General features: G+C 39.1%; 1 protein-coding gene across 7 annotated transcripts in view; it reads right to left on the reverse strand.

The window, feature by feature from the left end:
* The window catches only part of EPB41L4B (erythrocyte membrane protein band 4.1 like 4B), a 183,477-nt gene that overhangs the window by 85,882 nt on the left and 71,378 nt on the right, over nt 1-26,217 (reverse strand). For 5 of the 7 annotated variants that reach the window (XM_051609700.1, XM_051609698.1, XM_051609699.1 and 2 more), the window contains exons 3-15: nt 25,773-25,815; nt 23,479-23,557; nt 19,986-20,030; nt 19,112-19,164; nt 14,567-14,687; nt 13,880-13,967; nt 12,797-12,885; nt 12,418-12,487; nt 12,069-12,238; nt 11,855-11,964; nt 9,790-9,820; nt 9,451-9,484; nt 8,349-8,416 (exon numbers count right to left, since the gene is read on the reverse strand). In XM_051609700.1, coding sequence (XP_051465660.1) covers nt 8,349-8,416; nt 9,451-9,484; nt 9,790-9,820; nt 11,855-11,964; nt 12,069-12,238; nt 12,418-12,487; nt 12,797-12,885; nt 13,880-13,967; nt 14,567-14,687; nt 19,112-19,164; nt 19,986-20,030; nt 23,479-23,557; nt 25,773-25,815 — 1,001 coding nt within the window. Of the gene's footprint in view, nt 1-4,174; nt 5,597-8,348; nt 8,417-9,450; nt 9,485-9,789; nt 9,821-11,854; nt 11,965-12,068; nt 12,239-12,417; nt 12,488-12,796; nt 12,886-13,879; nt 13,968-14,566; nt 14,688-19,111; nt 19,165-19,985; nt 20,031-23,478; nt 23,558-25,772; nt 25,816-26,217 lie in introns of those variants that run through there. The other 2 variants (XM_051609704.1, XM_051609703.1) reach the window with 2 other exon arrangements.

The raw sequence follows: 26,217 nt of genomic DNA on the forward strand, positions 1-26,217 counted from the left end.
ATACATGCAACAGATCACAGGAGATAAGACACCAGCAAACCGAAAGGAATCTCACACAGAGTCAGAGAAAGCCATTATACCAGAAACACAAAATGAAGAAGGAACACTGGGTCTAAGCCAGCAGGCTGATGGAACTTCCCATCTCCACCAATCTCCCCTTTGTGCCAAGCTTGCCAAGATTCTATCTGGAAAAAACAAATCACCATCTTAAGCAAAACTGGATGGCAGATACTGTATTTTTTTAAACATCCAGTTCAAAACGGGAGATTACTACATGCCAAAATTAAATGCAATATGCAGGTCATTACAGACATGTTTGCATGTTCTGTAGTGGCCTACAAATGTGTGCAGTGGACAGTGCACAGAAAGGCTTGGTATATGAACTTTAACACTAAATTCAGATTACTGCTTGTAAAACCAACTGTTCGAAAATAAATTGTTTTTCTTAAAGGATAGTCATGAAGCAGTCATTAGTAAGTACCTGAGAGCAGCATTTAGTCTGTAGAAGCTTTATTACTGGAAAGTGACTCATATTGAGGGAGGAACTCCAGCTGAAGCAAGTTTTTATCTGTTTTTTATGACACAGCTGCAACAAGAGCAACAGAACATGCACTCAGAAAGGAAGCCTGTTTGGCTAGTCACTTCGAGGTACAATGTACATGGAAAACAAGGGAAGTTGAACAAGGTCTTCATCGTTATCATCTAGTGCTTTGCAAAGTACTTGGGCAATGCAGGAGACAGAGAGAAAGGTGTGGTCTGTCCCTTTTAATTAGGTTTTTTCTTATCTACTTTGACTACTATTGTTTTTGTGCAAAAGCTGCACCTTCCTACGTGTCTGGTGCCTGCTGAGAAAGGAGGGCTGATTTTCCTGTAGGTCCTTCAACACTAAAACTTGGGGGCATGCCTAAAAGTGTTCTTGCAAGCATTTGCAGTTTGACTGGAAAGTAGGAAATAGTACTTATTCTGAGATGTTTTGAAATCTTGATCCTCACACTGTAGCACAAGTTTGGTTAGGGGGTGTAGAGCCTTGACCAGCAGTGAATTCAAGCCGTCTCTCAAAAATGATTCTTGGCTAGCACAGTCAACAAAAGGAGCTAGGGTTCCAGTGGATCAGTCACTTTACAAAGTGCAACACACACAGTCTGAGGTAAATTTAAAAAAAAATAAGAGTTCCTATTTTATGTTCATTAATACCAGTTGGTCTGTAGTGGCTCTGGCTCAACCAATCTCTTTGGCTACCATTAGCAGTTCTGCAATGACAGTCCTCCCCTACAAGTCTGCTTTCCTTGGTTCTCCTTTGCAGCATAAGAGGAAAACCACTCATCACCAACAGTCTTCCCAGAGGTCTGGTTGGATGCATCAGGTTGGATGGATGTGCAGTGAAACTTTTCTCCTTTGAGCTAGGTAATAGTAGCCTGACTGCTTGGTACACAAACTGGAACAATTGTCTGAAAACCTCCTCTGAAGAGATGATTGTGGCACTGAACCATCTTCCTCCTCCCCCTCAGAGGGCTCCATCTAGTCAACTATGATGCCTAAGAAGCAAATTATATACTCAATTTAATTTTTTTTCCTGATTTAGACATTCCACAGCTCATTCCTTGCCAGCAGCTGAAGTTCCATTTTCAAATTTTTCCGCAAGCTCTAACACTCTTTCTCATCAGGCTGAAGAAACATCTTCTGTAACACTCATCCAGAAGGAAGGAAAAATAACATTTTAAATCACAAGGTCACAACACATGCTTTGTTTCCATCCACCATGTGAGAAAGCAATCCTCCTTTTGGTGAATTTGCACATGGCTTCACTGGAAGGACTTGTAGATTCTTTTCCTCAAGCGTGCAAACCCCCAACTGCCAGCTTTGGAAATGCATTATAAAACTGGATCCTTTTGTTCACTTTGCCTGTGACTCACATCAGCTAGAGGAAAATAGCTGAAAATGAAAGTTTAAAGAAAAATCCCACACTAAAAGAATTTACCAAAAGTGCCAAGACTTTCAGCATTGTATTTCAGCATCATATTTCAGTATTCAATATTAGTCATTACTTCACACGCCAGGGCCTGGCTGGGGCTGAAGAGCGACGTGTTTCAGCTCAAGTTACAGATGTCATATCAACAGTTTTTTGATTCCCCCACCACTTCTGGGGGAAGAGGACACAAGATTACAGAGTTATTACAGGGCAAAAGTAACCCCCCTGCAAATCCAAATACAAAGAGTGGAAAGCCAGGCCTGTGCTCTGCTGGGGCAGAACTGGGTTTCCAACTTCATCAAAAGCGGGAGGAACATATGCAGAGAGATGATCAGAAGGTACCCTCAGCCAACCTACCATGCAATTCTTCAGTGTGTGGAAGAAAGCAGCTGATTACAGGCTGGACTTTTGGTGTAATTTCTCAGATGCCTAGTGCTGTACACTCACATACATGGCCCCTGCCTCCCCCCAGACTGACACAAGGATAGTGTTTACCACCTGTACTCAGACTTCAGAAGAGTTTCTAAGTGTATGTTGGAGATGTAAAAACAAGATTTTAGACTTGCACAATTAATCAGAACAGGGTGGGGAAAGTTAAACACAGATTTCAACAGGTACTCCTAAGAACATGCTTCATTTGGATTCAGAAGGTGGCACCTCCTCCGGGCAGTTTGCAAGGGTTTTTTTTAAACTTTCCTCTATATTTAGAACACACTCAAAATGTGTTGCTTTCTCTGTACCTAGAATGATTGTATAACACACTCTTTGGTAAAAATCGTGTGTCACTTCCCCATGAGGAAGTCCTAGTTAAAATAATCCAACACAATGTATAAACACTCACATACCAGGGCTATCAAGGCCCTGTACTGACTTGTGCATCTAAAAACTACCAGTGGCTTCCTGTAGCAGCATGGATATAGGATGTAGTATTGGTTTATATCACCACAACTTTCCCATTAATTTTTTAAACAAAAGGTGCTACTACATTTAACAACTCAGTTAACCAAACATTCTCCACTTTCCTCCTCTCTCCCCATGTAATTTGGTTTTCACTTGCAGTGTTTTGTGTTGCTTCAAACAATAAATTGTATTCCTAACATTACAAGGCCTGTATCAGTCATTTGTTATAAATCTACACAAGTTTGCTAATTTTGGGTGGGGAGGGGGGGCAGAAGTGCTTTTCATTTTAAAGCAACTTATTGTACTACCTAGTTCAATGCAGGGGCACTTGAGTCCATCTTTGTTGAGGTGCACAGGTGAGTCAGAGCAGTGCCGGGCTCAGAAAGGAAACAGGTAGAAATGATTTCTCTTCCCAACTGTATCCCAGACCATTTACTACAAGAAGCCAACTAAGACTGGAGGAAGGAAAGACAGAGCAGTTGATCTCTTACCTATCTGATCGTTTGGTGACTTTGCTGGTACAGATATCTGCAGACAGCAAGGAAGATGGGAGATGAAAAAGAGAAAGGGGAGTGCAGAGTGTATGAGCTGCTTCTCCAGAGCAGCACAGTGACAAGTGCTTCCCTTGAGGTGGTAAGCAACCAGCTGCAGAACACACAAGTCCCACAGGCTGTTCTTCACCCATGCACAGACCTCCTACACGAGACATTTTAACACATAAGGACCAGTTAGGCCTTGTGTTGTCTTTTTCTTGCCATCTGTCAGGGAGATCCCTCATTTGGTGCACCTTCAGCAATAAACCAAACCACAGATAACAACAAGCGATGAGGAAGAACACTGACTACAAACCACACAACGGCCAGTGAAGTTATACAAGAACCATACTACATTATGAATGTAGGTGTGTGAACCATGAAGCAACAATACTCCACTTTAACGTCAGTATTAAAAAAAACCTCAACCGGAGGGCATTAAGAGCAGCAGCTAAACTAGGCTCTTGTTCCAATGGATACAACTAAGATTTCCTTTCTTCCTTTCTCAAACAAAATGCAGTTGAAATAGAGAAAGACTAGCCTGGGGAAACTGGTCAGCATCTGTGATTACCCACCTCACTCTTAATCTGGCATTTTCACATCTCAGTGCACAATTGCTTTATTGTTTTCCCCCTTCTACAGATTGCACTGAAAATGTTGATCCAGCAAAGCATTAGTAATTAATTCCAAGGCAAAACAGGTACAAGGTGTATCATATCTATCCACCCTCCCCCAAAGCCTTCCAAAAATAAATAACACATCATAACCAGAATAAGAAGATCGAAAATTTTTATTTGTACTTAGCACATACAGAAAAGATCAAAACAAATATTAAAAGATAGCATTTGTAAACAAATATATTTCACAAAAAGTTATACACTATCAAATTTGCTCTGAAAAAATTCATGGTTATAGCTGTTTATAAATGTGTATTTATAAAAATCAAGTTAGAAACGACTTCATTTTTAAAATATCCCAGATGAAGATTCATTCATTTGAACAACTTCAGAGAGACCGCAGACGTAAGGCCTAATTAAAACAAATGTATGAATGAAGATGGCACTAGGATTTCCAGCTTAAAAAAAATAAATCGGCAAGTGATCAAAATATCAGCCAAGCCCATTTAAACACCTAGGTTTGTAAAATATTCATTTAACTTTGCAAATGTCTAACTTAAAAAAACAGAGCTATTTCACGGGATTGTCCTCATCTTGCAGTGTACTGATCATGAGCTGTGTTTTTGAATCCACTCAGAGAACAGTTATCAGTAGGTAGTTTCATGCGATTGTATAGTTCACTTCCATAATCACATTAAAAATAAGAAGACAGCAGCACCCTTTTAGCAAGGATTCATTTTTACCATTCTTGCCTTTATAGCAGCAGGTATGGTTTTGGGGGATGCTATCAATATAATCGGTATGTCAAGAGGAATACATGTACTCCACGAAGTTTATTAGTGTTCTTTCCCTATACTTGTTTTCAAAGTTAGGCAAGCACCTCCATTTTTGCTGCAGAACACAAACATTAAAAACAAATTACACTCAAACCTATGACTAATTCAGTAGGCTCCCTTTCTTGGCGGTCCACAAGCCATTTTGTTTGCCAGTGTGAATTCTGTTTTTTTTTCTCCCTCCAATCTCCTATTTGCACATCAGCTAAAAACCGAAGTTTCTCCAACTTCACCTCTTAACTTGACTCAAAAGAAACTAGGCAATTAGAAGACCTAAGGCACAAACGGCTGATCTTCAACAGCAGGCAGAGGGTCACAGACTCCAAAGTATGGTACAATGTAAATCCCCAGAAATATTTCTGGTCTTGGGGCACTGAAAATTCTTACCAGCTTTCACAAAAGGTTTTTCAAGACTTTTTTACAAAGATATGGAAAATACTTTTTCCAAGAATGTCCATGAACACTCAACAAGGATGGATGTACATACAAAGACACACACGTTACGCACAATACACGCCGAACGTACTGCAGACAGACAAGGACCATGGAATGCAATGATCGTCTAAGATGGCAGATGAAATGACGATGACTGTTTTTCAGAGAGTCGTCATGAGTTTATCTTGGTACACCACACTCTGGACTCCTCCTAAATTCTTCTGGTTCTGTTCTTGGATATATCGTAAATTGCTGTCCTCTCCACTTGGGGGGGGTTTCCAATATGGCCTGTCATCATGATAGGGTGGCCTGTACCATTTGCACAGTTATTGGTTAGTGAGAGATGGAAGTAAACTTACGAGCACTACACAGTAACATGAGTTCATCCAGCAAGTGCTAAGCATGCATTTCCTGTGATGGGCAGCTATCAGTAGGGGAAGGAAATGGCAACAGACCTATAGGTCTTATGCAGAAGCCACTGAAGCTACTGGGAATCTTTTAGCTGATTTCAAAAGGCTTTGAAGCAGAGCTCAGTCATTAAAAACCCTCTGTGTTTTCAAGTGTTAAAGAAAATCAATGCTCCTGAATCACAAGAGGGATGGTGGGGAGCGAGGCGGAAGCTACAGGAAAACTGTGTACAACAAACAAGTAAAATAAATCATACAAGGCAAAAAGTTGAGCTCATGAAAATACTTCCCTAAGGCCTAAAAAATTAAGAAAGGCAATTCTATTAAAAATTAAAATTGCTCTTTGTTCAGGGCTGGTGCAGTTAATTACACTGGAGCAGCCTACAAATGACACAGTTGCATTTTATTAAAGTGAAGTTAAGATGAGCCTATAGCTAATACAGGTGTTTATTTCCCTGTGACTATGTAGTGAAACTTCCAGAAGTGTTATGAGGAAATATTTTTTTCCTTATTTGTTCATTACCTATTGCTGCTTGGAGATATTAACCTCAACTGCTCCAAGAGTGTCTCCTGAATCACTGGGCTATGTGTGTGTGAGAAAGAGAGAGAGATACAAATAAATCAATCTAGTTTATAACTAAATAAATAATGAAACATTTTGAACTGTATGTAGGAAACCATAGTATTTAAGATTCTCCTACTACCAAACTGAAGCTGCACTTTTTATTTTTTGTTCTGGTTGTTGTTGTTTTGTGCTATCAGAAATATAGACAGGTTTAGATTTTACCTTCTTCTGGAGATATTGAACATTAAGTTAACTGCAAACAAATGATTTCACTGAAATGATTTTACTAAGAAGACTGAGACACATTTCCACATATTATTTCACAAATTATTTAACAAAAAAACCCATATAGAACATGTATTGCACAGGTAGTTTCATTTCAGCTCTTGGCCCATTCTAGGCTGGGATGCCCTGCAGGGAGAATTTCATGCATCTGTGGTTTGAGCTGAAGTTCAGAGTTGGGTGGATTAAGCTTTCTCAAATCAAGCCATCCAAGACGTTAAGCATCAAACTCTTCCACTTTGACTCTAAGTTAGAAAACCTTGAAGCTTTCGCTTTAATCACACATTTAAATGCTTCTACCTGACTGGAACAAAAATTATGAGCACCTTTTCTACCAAGCTTGCACGACTGAGCTTTTAAGTATGGTTTTTAGACTCACAAGCCTAGCTATAAAAAAGGCATTGTTCATATTTCAGTGACCCTAATCTTTGCCCAGGCAGTGGAGAGGGCCTGAAGGGGAGGTTGTCTACACACATTACAATACACCATTGTGCTTATTTCAGTATCACTCTGCTCCAGGGTGAACTATTTGGCTTTAAAATAGTTACAGACTAGTATAATGAGAAATCTTCAGAAAAAAATTCCGCAAAACCTTAAATGATTTCTAAAATCATCAACATCTCTGGCAATTATTCTTTTGCAATGTGATCTTGTACCTTTTAAATGATACACCAGAAAATGTATAAGTAAATCCTAAAACCAGGAAGAATCTTGAACATGAAATACAGGTAAAGTTGATTAACCAAATCTGAAGCCTTCTGTTTCTAGCATAAAGTAACTGCTTTACTGCTGTATGCTAGGAATTTTGAGGTGACAATGAAAATGTCTGATTCTCTGCCTCATAAGCATTTTGAATAACATATTTACTTCTTTCAACATTCTCAGACTCAATCTCGAAGCAAACTCTTTTCATTTTCTTTAAGCTCAGCCTCATCTCCAGAGCCTGCCCACACTAAGAATGAAGTCTATCTATCTTGATGTAAGAATATAGAGATAAAAATGTAAGATGAATGTCAATGAAGATTAGGTACTTTTTCAGTCAAGATAGTAATTATTTGTCTAAAAAAATGCATCACTTAAAAAGGTTACTTTTTTTTTAAGGATAAAACAGCAGCCTGTTTTTATCACATTCACAACAACCTATCTACCAGCAGGTGTGTGCCTCCACCATGCACTGCACCATGCTGGCTTGAAGAGACTGAATTTCTTACAAAATTCCTCTCATTACTAGTTACAAAATAAAAAAGTATGTGAGATGATAGCACAATAGCACACATACGAATATTTTGGTGAAACAGTTCTTAAAAACTCAATGTTCTTATTTCATTAATACTAATTATCTGTAAAGTGCCTGATACACTGTTCCACGTGTTTTCCATATACATTTCTGCAAAAGATGAAAAAAGTGCCACAATGCAAGAATCTGTTCTCTCATAACTTAACTTTACCCTAAAACAAGTTTCTTTTTTGTCTTAGGAGATTAAATACTAATCAAAGTGCAATTAGAGTTACTGAAGCTACTGAGCATCTTCCCAGTCAACATCCTCCCTACAGAAGTGCACTAAAGTTGTATTTCAAATTCTGATTTAAAAATCAACCTGAAAAAAATTTCATCAAGGAGATTAGGACATTCCAAAGCAAAATCTAAATTGAAGTGATTTAATATTGTTTCTACATCATGTATTTTCAACTTCTGTTTGCTGTTCATGTGCAGAAAATTGCCCAATACGTCTACCAAAGCTTCATGCCAACAGATGAATATAAAGATACAAGTAATCATCTTTTTCACGAAGTGAAGACTGCTTACCTTACATTCACAGGTGTGTGTGGATGCCAGTGTGGCTGAGCAGGATGTATATTAGGATGATACTGTGGCTGCAAGTGAAAACAGTGAACTTGGTTAATGAAATAGTATAAAAACTCTCTATTAACTTTAACTTTTTGTTTTCCTGGGGACACAAAGAACATGCTCCCTGTGAGCCCTAGAAACCCCATTTTCAGACTTTCTCTCATGCCATACAGCATGTACATGAGACCCCTTTGTGATGAGCTTGCTTGTTAGGACCCATTCATGGGAAAATGCAAAGAAAATGTTTTTTCTGTTTGAGAGACAACCTGGCACATCTAATGCTTCTCATAGAAAACACATCAAAAGAATGTCAGCTTTAATCAAAGGTGGAGAGTGAGAAAGGTCACTGTTATAATAGCAGTCTTCAGAAGGTCACCTGTCTTTGGTGACAGCATTTCTCTCATATATCTACAAGATCTTGAATAGAAACAGTGAAATGAAATCACCAGTGAGGCTTTTAATAAAAACAAATGTTAAGACTTAAGTTCTCATGCACACGTTCAGTTTTGATGAAGCACAGTTTGCTTCTCAGTAGCACTGACTGCTAGTATCACAGATGAAAATGGGGTAAGGCTTTTCCCTGAAGTGTACAAATGAGCTTGTTTAAAAAAAACAAACCAACAGCCAATAAACATTTGACCAGCACTGAACTCCTTAAGCATTGTGATGGGGAAGATAACTGCAAGATTGAACTTGTCATGGATTATCCAATGTGAGAGGCTGCTCTAGACAAAAGCTTGGTCACAGAGCAGTCTCCTGAGTTCCATCATATTCCCAGTCCCAAAGTTTTTAACCTATGATTTCACAGAAAGAGAAGGGAAAGAGGGTGGTAAATTGAGTGTATTAGGCTTGCAGAGCAGTCAAGAACACAGGGGGAGAAAGACAGAAGAGTCCCTCCACTTTCCCCTGAAATCCCAATATGATGATGTTTATTTCTGAAGCACCTCAGAGGATCTCACGCCAAAGTAAGGAAAGGGGAACAAAACAACTGTACTATATAGAAAACAAAAATAATTTAAGAAAAATATAATTTTATCCTCATAAATTTTTATGCTCTTACCTGGTAGTTATGGACTTCAGGAGTATTTTTAGCACTAAGGGAGAAAAAAAAATAGCTTTTATGTAATCAATACATCTATGTCACAATTTCCTCTAGTTCAGGGTTCTACTCTTCAGGGAAGAAAGACAAAAAGAAGAAAAAAATTAAAAATTGAAGCACTTGAAGTCTCACAGGCAGTCCCCAAGAAGAATGTGGTGCTGCACAACGAGAGACCTTAAAGCAAGTCATCCCACACCAGAGAATTTGTTTTGACAAACTGTCATATAGAAATGGTCTTCACAATCCTATTTGCCTGACAACAGCAAACAAGAGGTAAAGAGAACTTGGGCAGTCACTTACCACAGCTGTGCTGCTTTCACAGGATTGTTTGCTTAAAAAAGAAAAAAACAATAGAAAAACCTTAAGACAGGTGAAAAAAATTACTACAAGTCACTGGTCATTTTGCAGCTACTGTGATTGGGAAGTCACACTACAGCTTAAGTGAATCCTCGTACATACACATTTGCCCAAATGCCTCAGAATCCCAAGTGCAGCCCTGTGCTTTCTGGCATTCCTGTGTGAGTATGTGAAGGATGACACAGACACAAACTTCCTTCTGTTTCTGCAAGAGTCAAAGCCCGTCAAAGATGACAGCAGATGAGAGTATTCTTCCCAAATGTCACAAGCAAAGGACTTTTGGCAGAGCGAGTTCCACACAACCAGAGCACTACTTTTCTCATCTTGCTGTCACCATGTCAATACCATTGAGCCCCTCAGAAATCAGAAGCCAACCCTCACTGCAATTTTGCATCTTACAGAAACCAGAGTATTCCTGAAGTTGGTAAAGGCCTGTGTCTTATTACAGTGAATGATGGTAGAAGGCACTGAGCAATCTTGGGCAATAAGGCCTTGACTTGTGCTTTGGACAGTTGGAAAGAATGGTGAAGAAGGCTGCCGAAGGATATATCTTTTCTTTTCCTGACAAAGAGCATATTTTTCAATAGCACTGAAAAACTGCTGAGTGATAATTCAAGTTGAAAATGCAAGTCTCCACTGAACAGCCTAAGTGGATGATAAACTTAATGAAACACTGCTAGAAGTCTCAAAGAGACTGAGCTAGGACAGAATCCAACATTTGTGAGCTGCAACTAGGTATGGGTCTTAACAGCCAAGAGACACATAAAAGACAATAATCTAAAGCGAGTTTTGGCACCAACTGAACAGATATAACGTTTAGATCTCTGGAGGGAGATCATCTGGGTATGACAGAAGTTCTGCTTGGCTGATACACACAGAGAAAAAACTGAGCATAAGCCACACTTTCTCTCTCCTCCCACCATCTCACAAATGTAAATAAGAAGGCACTGAGACACAAGGTACAACCTGCAGGTCTAACAGATCCTGCTATCATAAAAACAAAATTAATGTTCTTCCACTTATTAAATCATCCACACTTACCATATAATCAACTCTCATGTATCACATAACAGCATCTGACAAATTTAATATATTTGTTTTTCTGTAAAAAACTGACACATACCAGGGTGGGGTTTTACAGTGTCTAGAAAGCATGCATGCTTGCTATCCTTTTCCCCACATTGTGCATGAGAAATTAAAGTGGCCACATAATACCACAAGGACCTTTCATGGAACTGAGGTTCATATTCTAGGAACGCAAAGGGAGTGCTAAGACTTCCTAAGGGAATGCCAGCTCACCCTGCCCCATACAGCAACTACACCTCCAGGCTCAAGTAATAAAGAATTTTGAGGGGGCTGTCTTGCACTGCTTCTTCCTAGGTTTTTCTACAAGCAATAAAAGTCTTAGCTTAAGTTTTGAAGGATGAATGACAAAATCATAGGGAAATCAATTCCCTATCATTCCATTCAAATTCAGCACATTTCAACTCCCAGATAAAGTAGGCTAAGGTCAGAATCTGGCTAGGGGAATACCATGCCATTATAGTCAGCAAAACAGCAACAACTATATAATGAGACTGCTCAATAACCATAAAACTGTCTGGCTAGATAAGCAAGTCAGTGAGGCTTTTAGACACTGCTCCACTCTACATGACAAAAGCATTTTTTCAAAGAAAATGTTACATTCTTTCCCTCACTGAGTCTGATGCACCTTTTCTTCCCTCCTCAACTGAGCAACAAAAAAATTACAGGTACCTCCTTCTCTACAGATGAGGATGGAAGAATTAAGTGAAGACAGAGATTAAAAATGGTAGATATAAACATGATAGATACGACTCTGACTTCAAAGAAAAAAACCCACAGGTATGTTCTGATTTTTAGCTGGTCTGACATGTTTGGTTTTTTTTATATACTGTGGTACAGATTTTATGGCTGCAGTGTGACAATTATGTGAGTTAACAGGACAAAGTGCATGACCGGTTCAGTGAACACACATACAAACACTTACCCTTAAAAGTTGAATGCCTTCGAGAAGGATACCTCTTGCTGGGCCTCCTTTCAAACGTACTCGTTCTGCGTAATCTTGTCCCATGTGTCGCTTGATACTCTGTCCGCCCGCTTCAAATACAGAAATAAACCCAGTTAACTACTGCCTTTTGCTGGATGCTGTACCTGCTCCTTTGCATGAACACAAATACATTGCCAATTGCTTCACTAAATACCTGAATCTGAAGCGTGATCCCAGCCTTATGAAGTCGGATCTACTGGATTTACTAGCTGCTGGGGCTCGCAACCTGAAGAAAGCGTGGTGCTCCACCGCGCACTTCCACAGATGTTTGCATGTTTTGGCACTGTCTAACCGGAAAACAAATGTGTGCTCTTGCTCTCTGCCCTAAATGCAGAAATAAAAGCTTTGGAAGTTGGCAAGCATGAGCATGATATTAATTACTGTCCTTGGTAAGAGCAATACAGCCTGGGCCAACAGTGGTGCTGAGCCTCCCTTGTGTTCTTACCAGCCTGAGCACACACCACACTTTGCTGGATCAGGCCCAAATAAAGGAAGAAATTTACCTGTTCGTCATCTTCTACAACCACAAGTGTTAGTTTGCTCTTTTTAAAGTCCATTTTTGTGATTTTTGGCCTAAACACAAGAAGCGAAAAAAGAAAATTAATGGAAAAACAGCATTTTGTAATCTACGAGGATCCTGCAAAATGTATGAGTGCAACCTTGCAATACTTCAGGAATCACAATAATAAGTATGATTTCCTGGAAATATGACTATTTTTCAATAAATACTTCCTATTTGAGAGTGGTACTTCTAACCAGGCTAATCTACCTTCAGATTTAACCTTGTAGATTCAATCTACATTAGAAATATAGTCAAGATCCCACTATGTAAAGCAGAAAGGACATTTTAACAGAAAGGAATACAACACAAAATGACATTACCAAAAGAACAAGCCTATTTTGTTGGCTCCTTCAAAGATCAATATGCCTGTTGGTGTCAGTCCAAGAGCATATTCACAACCATCTCTTCCCTGTAAGCAAGCACAGAATCAGTAATCAGTGAGCCATTAGTCGTGTGAATCTTACTACAGTAGTATGTAAAAACCTATAGGTTTTAAAATAAACAGTAAGGTTTGCACATTTTTTAACATTACAGAGAAGAAGAATATGCATCTGCTTTGGGTGCAAACTAGCAGGTTTTGGCAACAGGGGGCTGTAGGGTTCCCTGGGTGGGAGGAGGCTGTGTGCTGCCCCACAAGGCTCTGACGCCTGTGGAAATGGCCCCATACCAAGACTGCAGCCAGGGAAGCCCACGCCTCAGCTCACATGTTTAAGAGCAAGCTGTAGCTGCCAGGGGAAGGGGACACAAAAGGAAAAACCTGAGAGACAAAGGAAATGGCATGTGGAAAGGGACAGTGTGGGGGACATGGCTGGAGACGCACTCTTAGAAGGAGCCTCTCCCTTGCAGGAGGAGGTACTCCTGAGGGACCATGGCTCAGGGCAACCCACACCACAGCAGAGACAACCCTGAGGGACTGATCCACAACTGTCCCTGGCAGGGACAACCCTGAAGGGTGCCTGACACTAGGGCAGGGAGAGCCCTGAGGGACAGTGGTCTGTGGGCCACCCATGTAGGAGCAGAAGAGTGGTAAGAAGCGCTGGTCAGCAGAGAAAACAACTGATAAGCGGGAAGCAGCACACAGAAACTACTGTGCAGATGATCCCAGCCATGTGGGCTGCCTTGGGAAGGACTGAGTGTAACCTGCAGGGAAAACAAGGGAAGCTTATAGTAGAACCAAGGGACTGAAGCTGAGCTGCAGAAGGAGAGAAAAGATGTTTCTGTGTTTGTTTTATTGTCTTTTCTCTTTTGGCCAGTACCCAAATCAATAATTAAATGTTTATGTTCATTTGCAGTATATTAAATGAAATGAAATTCCCTGAGTTGAGACTGTTTTGCCCAAGACAGCATCTCCATTCAATATTCTGACCCCACATTAATACAAAAAAGTATAACATGGATCTTACCTTAACTACATGCATATCCACACCATACATTTCTAGCCATTTAGCTTTGTTCAAGTAGCACAATTCGGCCTGTGCTGGGCTCTTTCCCCTAGGAATATGAAACACATTTTATATTTTACCATACAAATTTTTTTTTTCTGCTTTAAATGTTCCAAAATTTGTGCCCTACCCCTTTTCTTCAGGCCCTCAATGACACTAAATGGTATTTCAAGCTTAGCTTACATTTTACCGTCTTCCCTCCAAAAAAAATTAAATTGGAGAGACAAAAATTGAAAAAGGTCTAAAAATTTTAAGTATGGATGACAGTTCAGAAGCCAGCATCACTGAAATGTACCACAGGTCTTAACAAAACACATGAAAAACCATTTGCTGCTGCCCTGAACATAAAACTGTGTGCATGTGTGAAAAGAGGAGAAAAAGAGAATTATTTTCAACATAAAGATCAGACTGCTTGAACTGTTGTGAAATCATCTAAAGAAAAACAAAAAGAAAACTCACCCGACCGATCTTCCCTAAATTACAGCTTGCCATTTCTAGGGGAGAGGGGTGGTTCAAAGTCTATCTACAATACTTCTCAACTGACAAACATAATCACTGTTCTTATGGATGTTCTTATGGACATACTTGACTTTGGAAGAGAAGAAATCTCCTGTTGCTAGAAGCACCACTTCCACACAGGTACCCTACCTGCACTCTTTCCATTTCTGAAAAATGTCAAATTCCATTGCTTCGGTCTGGTTTGGTGCAAACCTAAATTCAGACACGAGTTCTGGTGTGTGCTCTGGGTGCTCACACTCTCCCAGCTCAGCTGCAATCAATCAGTTGAAAAGTTAAAAACATAAAGATCATGGGATAACGAGAAACATTTAATGCTATAATCTCCACAAGGACAATCATAGTTTGTGAGTTTCTAAGTATATTGTAGAAGAATACAATTGTGCTTATGTTGTAAGTTAACCCCTCCACCCACCTCCAAATTAAAATCAGATTTTACAGCAAAAGTCAGACAAATGCATTTGCTGAAGCAGTGTAAGTTATGGTACAGAATTCTGACATTCAAGAATGTTAGAACTAACCCTGCTTAACTAAAGCTGCTTCTCTGGATTGTAAAGTATTTAAAGGAAATAAAGTTTCTACTAAAACAAAAAATCAATGCACTACTGTTTCAGAAGAGATTACTTTAAACTTTCTCTCATTGCAATGAGGTCCTGCTTTTAATTCCAAACCACTTCCCATTGTATTACACACTTTGTTACATTACTGTTAATTTCAAAACACGAAGATAATACCTAATATCAAGAAGCCAGTGATTCAATTGTGGGAGTTTTTTTAAACCCACAGTGGCGGTGTAATGTTCAGATTAAGTAATTATCAAGGAAAGAAACGCTGAAGCATTAACATAATTGAGGTGTCACTTTCTACTTATTTACTCAGGGCCTGGTATCTTATTTTCTAGGAACCAAACACTTTCAAACTCTGTTCAGCTCAGCAGGAGATGCAAGTGCTGAGCATCTCAGCAACTGATGTCCTTAACTGTCTTGTGCCGGCAACATGCTTTGCTCCTGGAATATCCCAGAGCCTCCAATGTCACTGCTTTGGGACTGTGGGACAAACATCAGCAGCCAATAAACTGCTCAGAAATACCACATCGCATAGGTATGTGATATCAAACCAGGCCTCTGTCAGTTGCTGTTTCTTGACTACTACTATGATTACTAATAAATAAGAATAATAATTCAAAAAAAGCACAGAGGGAAATGAAATCCCTTGAAGAAAATGGATTGCTTCAGGGCAATTTTACACATAACAGTTGCAACAATTTAATTAATTCTCAGTCTTCAAAAATACCTAGCAGGACACATTAGAACACAGAAGTTATAGTCAAAATCCAATCTATTGATCAATACACCTACTAGGTAGTTTTGAGCACTTGAGCTTCACTCAAACGTTTACCATTCCTGAGGATACTAAACAGACTGAAGTAACTGATCTTCATTTCTAACTACCACCTCACACACATTTATTATCTTCAACAGTAATCTTCCCTGGTGAGTTACAGTATTCTTATTTATGTGTCTTTTTCTTTAACGGAGGTATCTCGGCTCTGCAGCTATTTCATCTAAGTTGGAAGCCTATTTAATGTGATGTTCCTAATAATTACTGGGAGTCTGGTCTCCAGTACGTAAGTGGGAGCCACAACGAACACATTAGCAAGGAGGCCTTCAGGTGAAAAAATAACCTGAAGTTTGATGTGTTGACAACCATCTAGGAAAAACACAGGAGTTTTCTCTACTAGTTAACTGAGAGAGAAGGCAAGGAGTGAAGGCTGACTGTGCCATAAAAAGGATGTGTAAGGATGAGAAGAATCACGAGCACGTAGGACAAAAGATACACAGAGAAGCTAGGGCAGAAGTATTAGGTACAAGAAAAATACCACTCTTGGTTCTTAATAGCTGCACTCACTATCTATTCACTTTCAGGCAAACAAATGATGTCATCACTTTCATCTCTAAGAAATGGGTCTTCAGAGTAAGAGGTAGTAAGAGCCTCATCAGGTCCCTACACAGGGTAGAATGGCAGCAACAGAAGAGGAAGCACGGGGTCTGTGCAGGGATGGTCTCACATGTGTCTTTCCTGCAATTATGTTCCTCGAAGGGCTCAGCAGCATTAGTATTTTTTAACATGAAGGCACAGCAGAAGACTCATCTCTTCATATGAGTTTTTATGACAAAGTATCATGCTTTGGCACACCTGCATCTGGGTGTTTGTGGATTTTTGTTTGCGCGGTCTTTTTTTGTTGTTATTGTTGTTGTTTTTAAAGGGGGTAGGTGGGAAAAGTGTTACATAACTCATTTATATACATTCTATGTATATACATGCTAAAATGTATGTTTCCTATAGGCCCTGTCTTTCCTACAGGCCCCCTTTAAGTACTGAAAGACCACCAGAAGATAGCATTCTCTCTCTGTAGCATTTTCTTCTTCAGGCTGAAAAACTCCAATTCTCTCAGCCTTTCCTCACAGGAGAGATGCTTCGTCTTATCTGTGTTAATAACTAACTGCTTAAACTGAGGGATGTTTTTAACAGATTCCCAGAAAGTTTTTGAAAACTGCAAAAATTTGTTTATCTGTAAATATATTGTTGATTCTTTTACACAGAAGGGGGGGAAAAAAAAAGTTTGCACCATCCCATGAAGATGCCTTATGATTAGAACTGGAAACTGGAGATCAGAGAAAAAGTTTAATTTTCAGTTCAATTCATACTTTCAAAAGTTATACCTGGTTAAATGGGAAAGCCATGGAAAACTAATCAGGTAGTTAAAACCTTATTCTAGCAATGATGATTCAAGCTTGTTTCCAACTTTTCCATAGATAAACCCTAAGTGAAGTATATGATTATGCATCTGCTTCACAAGTTACCCATACTTGCTACAAAAGTTCCTTCACAGGACTGGCAACAAACCAGCAAATAACATTAGAAAGATGAGTCACACCAAACGCCAGCCCATGAAACTGCTTTTTGAAACAAGAAAGAATTACTGTAACAGAACAACTTCCTTGGTAAAGAAAATCTATGAAGTTTAAAGCTGCTCTGTAAAGAGAAACAGCCTTTCTTTCAGAGGGTTAGAGCATCAGTTCCTAAATTGCCTTTATCGCTTCTTCACTCTTAGGAAAGCAACACCAAGGAGCAAGATTTGATTTCACAGACTACATGGAACTTATCGAGGAGGGAATAATAATTTGACTTCTTTAAATTTTTCTGCTTCATTAAAAGCTTCCAACGGCAATAAAATGTAAGAAATGCTATAAAAATGCTAAGTATAGCATATGCCAGCAGAGATTAATACATTAGTTGCAATAATGAAATAATTTTGGCAAAACTTATTGCAATTATGTCAAAATAGTGGAAAACTTAAACTGAAAAAAACAAAACAACCCAGCAGAAGAGTATAAAAATGCTACCACAATTTAAGTATGTTCCCACAGACAGTGCCAAGAAGTGTTAGTTTTGGTACCTAGTTGGAGACATTAAAAACATGAGGGATGAATACTGTATTGCATTTACATAGTAATCACAGGTTTTAATCACTACCCAAAATGTTGAGGCATCAACCTATTATTCTTGGCTGGTTCTCCTTGCTTAGACCAGGGGTGAGGTTACTGGTGTATTTATCTGTGAAAATGGAAGCAACAAATCAAATATGGGCTCCAGATATTCTCAGAAAGACAAAGGGAGTTTCTCTGCACCAGTTTTTTGCACACCTAACTACCAGAGCTGTGCCAGATCAGTGCAGATGGAAACTAAAATAACCCACTGCCTTAAGATTTACACGTGCTGCTGCTTGGAACTAAATTCCCAGTTTTGACTGTCAGGTCAATCTATAATTGCTGAGTTATAAGCTAAGAGACTCTGCCTGAGCACCCCATGTACTGTTACCAATCATCAGCAGAACAGGAGAGAATTTTTCATATAAATTCATTTTGCTGCTGATTTGCCTAGAATGATCCAGATCACTGCACATTTTTTTGTAGAAAAAGTGAACTTTATTTGAGCTTCATTACACAAGTTTCCTCCCTATCTGCAAAACAAACCACCTGAAATGGAATGAAAATTTATTTGTATGAATGTGTTTGCAGCAATTAAAAAAATACTTTTTACTACCTAGTGTCCTAGGATTTGTTTTTTTCTAACTTGTAACCCTTGCTCCTGACGCAGAATCATTGTAGTTCTTACCTTCCACGTAACTCTCTCCTCCCCAGCACCTCCCTCCTGCCCTGCAGCCATCTCCAGGCTCTCCCCAGCACTGGCCAGGCAGCAGGCAGCCCCTGTTCAAAGCTACACCCGCAGAGACCTGCCTGCCACAAAGCGTGTGCTTCAGCCTCTTCAGGCTGAAGAGCTAACAGTGTGCACACGCCACAGCTTCTTCCTCAGTGGGGAACTAGCTGAGGCCTTTCTTCCCTAGTCAGCCTTTGGTTTCTATGAAACCTTTGTCTACTCATGCCTTTCAGGCTCCTTCCCCTCAGCAAGCGTGCCAGTGTTGGCTAACGCAGTTCAGAAGTTACGAACAGAGCAACAGCAGGGAAGCAACCTTCCTAAAATTCTTCTCCTCAGGTATAGGAATGGCATTTATATATGACCAATGAGAAATCATTAGTAACAAACTATGAGAAGAAACTACTAGGTGTGTTTCCTTAGTACATTTAGACAAACAGCTTTCAAAAGGTTGCATACCTTGAAGACACAGAGCTGCTAGTTCAACAGCAGTTTCATATGGGCATTTCAGTCTTAAAAAGAAAAAAAGCAAGCTATAAAAATGGCTTTTTTTTTTCTCAGTGAGTTCTTGCAGTAAAGCTAAAAAGTAGTTTGATATATTAAAAGGAAACGTTAGCTTCCACAAGATCCACAAGCTATCAATGACACAAAACATCTACAATTATTTTGCTTGCGTATGATTATGACTGTATGATTTGCAAAGTTGCTACATTCCAGTTAGCAATAAACACATTACATGCTCCACCATAAAACAAGCTTGAACTGATAAACACAACAATAAATTTACTAAGAAATAGTTTTTGCTCCAAAACAGTCTTTTAGGACATGTGGTTTTGTTGTTTGTTTTTTTTGTTTTGTTTTGCTATGAAAAAAATAATAATAGAGCAGGTGTGAGTTTATTAGCCAGGGTGAGACTATAAACACACAAAATATTTTTGCAGGGTTGACCTCTACAGAAAGTGTTGCACTTCTTTTTCTCCTCTATTTTACCTACCATAATGAAAAATATGGCAAATCCATGTTACATTTTTGAGTCACAAAAGTCAAAGGACACTCTCTGCTCGCTTTACCCATTTCCATCACCTGGTCAATCCAAAGGTCTTTACCCATTCTATTTGTCAATAATTCAGTCATGATGCACACAAAGCCATAGATCACTGTATTCTAAAGGGAAAAAAACCGCACGTGGAACTGTAAATCATGTTTATAATCTGTGCATTAATACCATAAAGAATTAAAACCACCACACAGCTAAAGCAAATTTTTAACTCACTGAGAGATTAACTATTATAAATACTTTAAATTACAGCTGCAAGAGCAAAGAGATACTTACTTCCCTGAAAGAATATCTTGCCGGAGCTGTAATACAAACAGGTACCTGGCAAATAAAAATTCAGAAAGTCAAAAGTATATACAATGTCATCTTTCTAGTCCCAATGGCTAGAAAAATATCTCAATTCATTGAGCAGTCACAACTTTTTCCTTAACTTCCTCTTAAAAACAAGGGTCTTTGCAATCACTGAGATACACCCTACATCCTTCAAATCTCCCATAGCTTTCACTAAATTTAAAAAGAAGAAAACATTTTTAACCTACTGGCTGTATTCAGGACACTGTCCAAAGCCTTGCTCTTTACAGATGTGCTCTATCTGAGCATACACCATAGCAATCTAAATGTTAACTGACACTCCACTGTTCTCCTCAACCGTGTCTTGCCCAACTCAAGCAAGAACTGAACTGTAGGATCTAGAGAGAAAACACAGATGAAAGCATGAGGGCTACCTTCCCAGACAGAAACACAGAACATGAAAAAAGTCCAAACTGGGCAAAGGGAAAACCTCGGGCTGAATTTTCACTTAAAATAGCAGAAAAGTTCTGAACAAAAGAAATCTGAATTCCATAAAGCCCACACATTTATTTAGGAGGCCAAGTAGGAATTCACAGCCTTCAAACCGCAACAGTATTTTAAATGTTTGCTTAAAATAGTTCTAGGCATGCTTCATGTCTTATAGCCACTCAAGAGTTGGGGTTGGAGGCATGCAGAAGTGCCCCAGGCAATGAAAGAGGTCTGTACAGGATGGGATGGCACAGGCAGGCTCTGTACTGCTGTGGACGCCGTGAGCCCTGCAGTGATGAGCGACTCAAGAGAAGAAAGCACGAAGCACTAGGGAGAGCCGAGCCAGTAAACGTGAATGTAAACCTCTCCTAGCTCTATAAAGGGTGCTTGAAAGACAAAGTGTTTTTCATCACAGAGGATGTGCTGTGAACATCAAGAATGAGTAACTGGAATTAGGAGAACAGAAATTAAAAGGAAGATTACAAAGACTTTTTATGATACACTAAAGCAGAATCAGATTTAGCCAAGTTAGCTCTGTATCACATCTCTGAGTCACATACTTGGCAAATACCCGACTTGCCAAGCAAACCTGGATACTTGTGTGCATAGACTAAGAAAGACAAGTATATTTCCTGTTATTATTATTTTCCCCTAATGATCCACAGTCCAATGAACTCTTCTAAATGTGGAAGAAAAATCCGGGCTTCTCTCAGCATCAGCTGGCCTGTGCAGCCCTGCAACTCTGCTCTGGTTGGTAAGACTTCCTCTTGCTCCTTTTCTGCATGCAGACTGATGAGCACTGGCATCTCTGTTCTTGATACTACAAATCAGTAAAATAACTTAGAAAATTCTCCAGAACACGCATGTACAGAAACATTCCTCTGTTGTTTTTCTAACTAAACTAACTAATCAGGTATCTTAAAAGTGACAGAAGGTGTCTTCCAAAAATGAGCTGGATTTCATCTGTGTTTTTAAATTGAAAAAGACTGCAGTCAAAGGGTTTCAATACTTCCCCATTACTGTGCTAATTATGAGAATGTGATGTTTACAGCTTCACTAGAAACTGGAGCCTTTGAGAAAACAGGTCTCCACCAGGAATTTTGAACACCCCCAACCAGGTGAACTTATGGTTACTATTAAGGATATTTTTTTCTTCCTCCTCTTACTCCCATTCCATTTCCACTTGGAATATTTCTGAGTACACAGTTGTTAAACTTCACTAGTAACTCAACATGCTATATGGAAAACACAACCAGCCAGCATAAAGATTCCTAAAACCCCAGCAACATTCAAATTACTTTTCCTTCCCAAAAAAGAAAAATGTAACTATTTGTTCACTGTAAAATCAATTTTCCAGCTCATTTTCATTTTCCTTCCATAGTTGCATAGTGGTCTTCTGTCAAGCTTATAACTAAAAAAAAAAAATGTTCGTAACTCTGAAAATTTAGCTGAGTAGTGTTTTTCTCATTAAAATAGTCTTCTGAAATGTCACCTTTCAGTAATAATTAGATCACACAGCATCAGAGATTAATACTTTAAGAGGAAAAGCCTTACTTGTTCACAGCAGTGATCACATAGCTCAGAAGCCCACATCTCTCAGTGACAAGGATCATATGCCTCAGAAGATTAAACAAGAAATCTTGTGGTAGACAGTAATGGAATAATTTGACCACAGGGCAAATATAATAATACTTGTCAGACATGAACCTTGATGTACAAAGACTTACATCAATTTTCAGAAAATATATATGATTCCTACTAATTAACTGCATTTTCTCATAAAAGATGTCAAAAAATCATCCAGGTTTTTGGATTTTCTAAGTTCTTACACTCAATATGGTAAGTGGCAGGGAGTTCTATAGGTTAATTATACATTGTATAGGAATGTGCCCTTTTATTGAACTAACAGTGCTGCACTAAATTGATAGTGGATATTAAAGCCTCCATGTCAGTATCATAAGGTGATGACAATTAGCTCTCTGATCTTGTCTCCAGCAGTGTAAAAAAAAAAAAAAGTACATGGTCAACACAGCAGATAGGAAAGGAGAGAGTAAACATATACTTGCAGGCCTAAGTTTAATGTAAACATCACACACACCCCAACTACAACAACCAACAATCTTTAAACACCTTAGGCTGATTAGGAATGTACTGATTATTGCCCTGCAAATTTAAAGACAAGGAAAGTGCCCTATAGTGAGAAATAGAAGCAAACAAATAAACAAAAAGGTAACATTGAGATAGATGACTACCACACAAAGAAGACACAAAGTTGGCAGCTACAAAAGATAACTAAACCTTTTTCCTCCAGGTACTCCTTTCCCGATTTTCAGAATAACCTCTAGTTGACACCAGGGTGCTATGAACCACCCAGCAAGGTGTAGTACTCCCAGCCCAGAAAACAGCCCACCAGAGTGAAACAAGAGACCTTCAGGTATTCTAAGGTGACTTTGTACAATGCAGTCTTTACAGCTTTTGCACCACGAAGAACTTGTGGGGAAGTGGAACAGACTCAATAAATGAAGTGTTAGCTGAGAACTCAAGCTGTCTATTCCCACAACTCTGTGGCTTTTGCACCATTATTAAATCACCCTCAGGCCTCAGAGCAAGGGGGACAAAGCAGAGCACTGGCATTTTAGCAGGACATGATAGAAAATCCTTTCAGAGGCACAGCAGGTGTCACTGGTGTGAAGTCCAACTGTCTCACACCTGCAGCTCTCCTCACCCAGTGCTTCCTTTCTTTGCTAACTTCCAAGCATTGGAACAGAGCATCTCCTGAAGACTAGAACACTTGGAGAGGCCCATAAATATTTTTTGGCAGCAAATAAAAAAGATGTTTCTCTGACAGTAGAAAACCAACTAAGAAATCAGACAAAATAACCACTCTTAGAAAGTAAGCTCAAATCACCAGCTAACAGTACCCCCACATATCTTAGATGTCTTTTTTACCCCTCTGCCAGTCATCCAGTTAACCATGCATAGTTCCTACCTTGTAAACTCCTCATGAAGGTTGTTTGGTTCTGATGAATAGTACTTAATTCGAAAATGCAACGTGTACGGAGGTCCAACTGTATTTGCAGAGATTTTGAATGGGGGAAAAAAAAGTTTACTCTAGTTGCAGTTCTGCTAAGGCAGAACAACAGCCACCACCCCACAACCCAAGAAACCCAACATGAAGTATGTTTTTCAAAGTCTTTAAATAAATAAATATTTAATGTTTTTAAATTTAAAAAGGCATGCAATGAAAAAACATAGTAGATTATTACCATACATAATGATACTCTAATCATTAATCAAGCAACTGTCTATTTGGCAAACACATTTTTTTTCAAAGAGGTGTGCCCCACAGCATGCTGTGAATGAGAGCAAGTTCAAGGTACACTGCTGTTTTCTGGGTGCAAGGGAAGACAGAAGGGAGAGTGAGGGAGCAGGTGGTGCTTCTTGTTACCAGGCGCAAACACAGCTCCAAAAATACTCTTACCCAGTAAGTTTCAATTGATACACGTGAATGAGAAAAGGTAAGCTAAGTAAGATAAAAAGTGCTGGAGAGGACTCTGGAAGGCACCCACAAACACAGAAAGTGAACAAATTCCACAAAGTGGAGCTGCAAGAATTGTTTTCTAATGCCAGAAGGTGAATGCTAGGTCTGACTCTCTCTTTAATACAGATAAGAAAAAGTTTCCTAGCTACCATGAGACTATGACCAATGCATCCGTATCTGCCTAAGCCTCACCCTCCAGACCAACAGTGTGCTGGTACAGTAAATGCTGGAAAAAGGGCTCTTTTTCACAACTTTCTAAGGTCTTCTGTAACACCACATCAACAGTATACTTGTGGCCATTAATGGTTAATTCTACTAAATGAGATGCAGCCAAAACTCTAGTAATTAGAGCTCTGACACTGTCTCCAATGATAGTTCCTAGAAGACAGGTTATAGGACCCCAGAGCTGACAGCCAGGCACCACCGCTAAGGCCTGCATCAGCAAGATAATGAACCTTACCTGCCCACTGCTGGGAAAAAAAGAGCAGTGAGCAACATCCAGCATGAAAAAGGAACTCTTCTCAAAGCACCTGCTGAGTGCCAGGTAAAGAAAAGTATCCTGTTGTGAGACAGACCTTTACAACACTCATCAAATTACTTCCGTCTTCAGTGTTCCTTAGGGCAGGGCCTGGTCAACTTACTTTCAGAAATTCTCAGATTAAACCCAGACAAAACAGTGCAACTGAACTGGTTGAAGGTGTTACAGAACTGTTTATTTTCCGTATTTTCAAGGAAATCAAGGAAAGGACAAAACTGTCGCAGAAAGTGCACTTCAAAATCACTGAGTCACTTAAGGTAAAGCAGTCTGTGATGTGATGAAAAGGTGAAAGAAAGCCAACCACCAAAACCTTATGCATAGCACCTATCTTTACCATCTACTCTAGCAGACTGACATCCGCACACCATGAAGTGAAAGCAAACTGTCCTGGAGGCCTTTGAAAAAGAACTCCACCATTTACAAAAAGCATCCAGATATTTGGATACTTATCAGAAAGAAAGGCAAAGTGCCACTGAAGCAATCAAGACCCATCTCTGTGAGGTCCTGCAAAGAGGTCTCCAATTTCCTTGCAAAATGTTGTATTTTAGTCTCACAGAAGGTATATTATCAGTTGGCCTATGGCTGTTGCCAACTGCAGTACATTAACAAAACATGTTAGTGACAGTGCTGTACTTGCACCCAAGCCTGCAAAAAGATTATTAGAGATCCACAAGCAACTTTTGCCAGCCTTAGCCAATTTTCAAAAAAAAAACCCAGTGGCCAAACCCAACCCCTCCAATTAAAAATCTCTGATGAAATAGCAGGTATTTCTGCTAGTTTTATTTATAATATACAAACAAAAGAGGTTAACCGTGATACAATGAAATGCTTTCCATTTATTCTTAAAAAAAAACCCAAACAAAACAGGAAATGTGTTCTGGATCACAAGCAGTGACAGAAATCAAGATCTATGTCCAGGCAACCTGATTTCACAGATCAGACTAAAATTACCTGGCAACCTACTCTGCATCACACAAACAGCAAATGTTTAACGAGGGCTACCAAATGCTGGTGTATTGCTTATAAGTGCTCTTGCATTTAGACATGATACAGTCAGCCAATTAGTCATTAAACTAAATATCTTTCCTAAGAATTATTTATTCCATTAAAGGACATATTTAAACATTCACAATCACATTCAAATACTCTAAGTTCAAATTCTAAAGGAGGTAACAAAATAAACAGGCAGAGACACTGTACTTACTTTTTATTTGTTTCTTAATGAATTTTGAAAGGTCCAACCAGTGCTAAAAAAAAAGAAAATCCACATTTAAAAGTAGTTCCACTTCAAGATTTTAGCAACACAATAAACTAATACATTGATGCGTATCTCCATTCCCTTTTTACACTAATGGCAGAAGATCTTCAATAGATGCAGCTATAATGACAAAAAGTGTGCTTCCCAGCAAAGTTTATGCACTTTCTTGTCAGTACAAGTTGCATCTACAGAAGAGTAGCAAAAAACACTTTCAAGTGTAAATTTAGCTTAAATCTTTGACTGTCTCTGCACAATGTCCTACACAAGGCTGCAATCTGATTTGAAGCAACCCTATGTAAATGTTCCTGTTGCACAAGGTAATAAAACAGTATTTAGACTTCCTTAAAATTAATGTTTTTCTATTTTTATGTATATATATATATTTTTAATC

The sequence above is a fragment of the Apus apus genome, chromosome 2 (genome assembly GCF_020740795.1).
Source record: "Apus apus isolate bApuApu2 chromosome 2, bApuApu2.pri.cur, whole genome shotgun sequence".
In the NCBI taxonomy this organism is placed as follows: Eukaryota; Metazoa; Chordata; class Aves; order Apodiformes; family Apodidae; genus Apus; species Apus apus.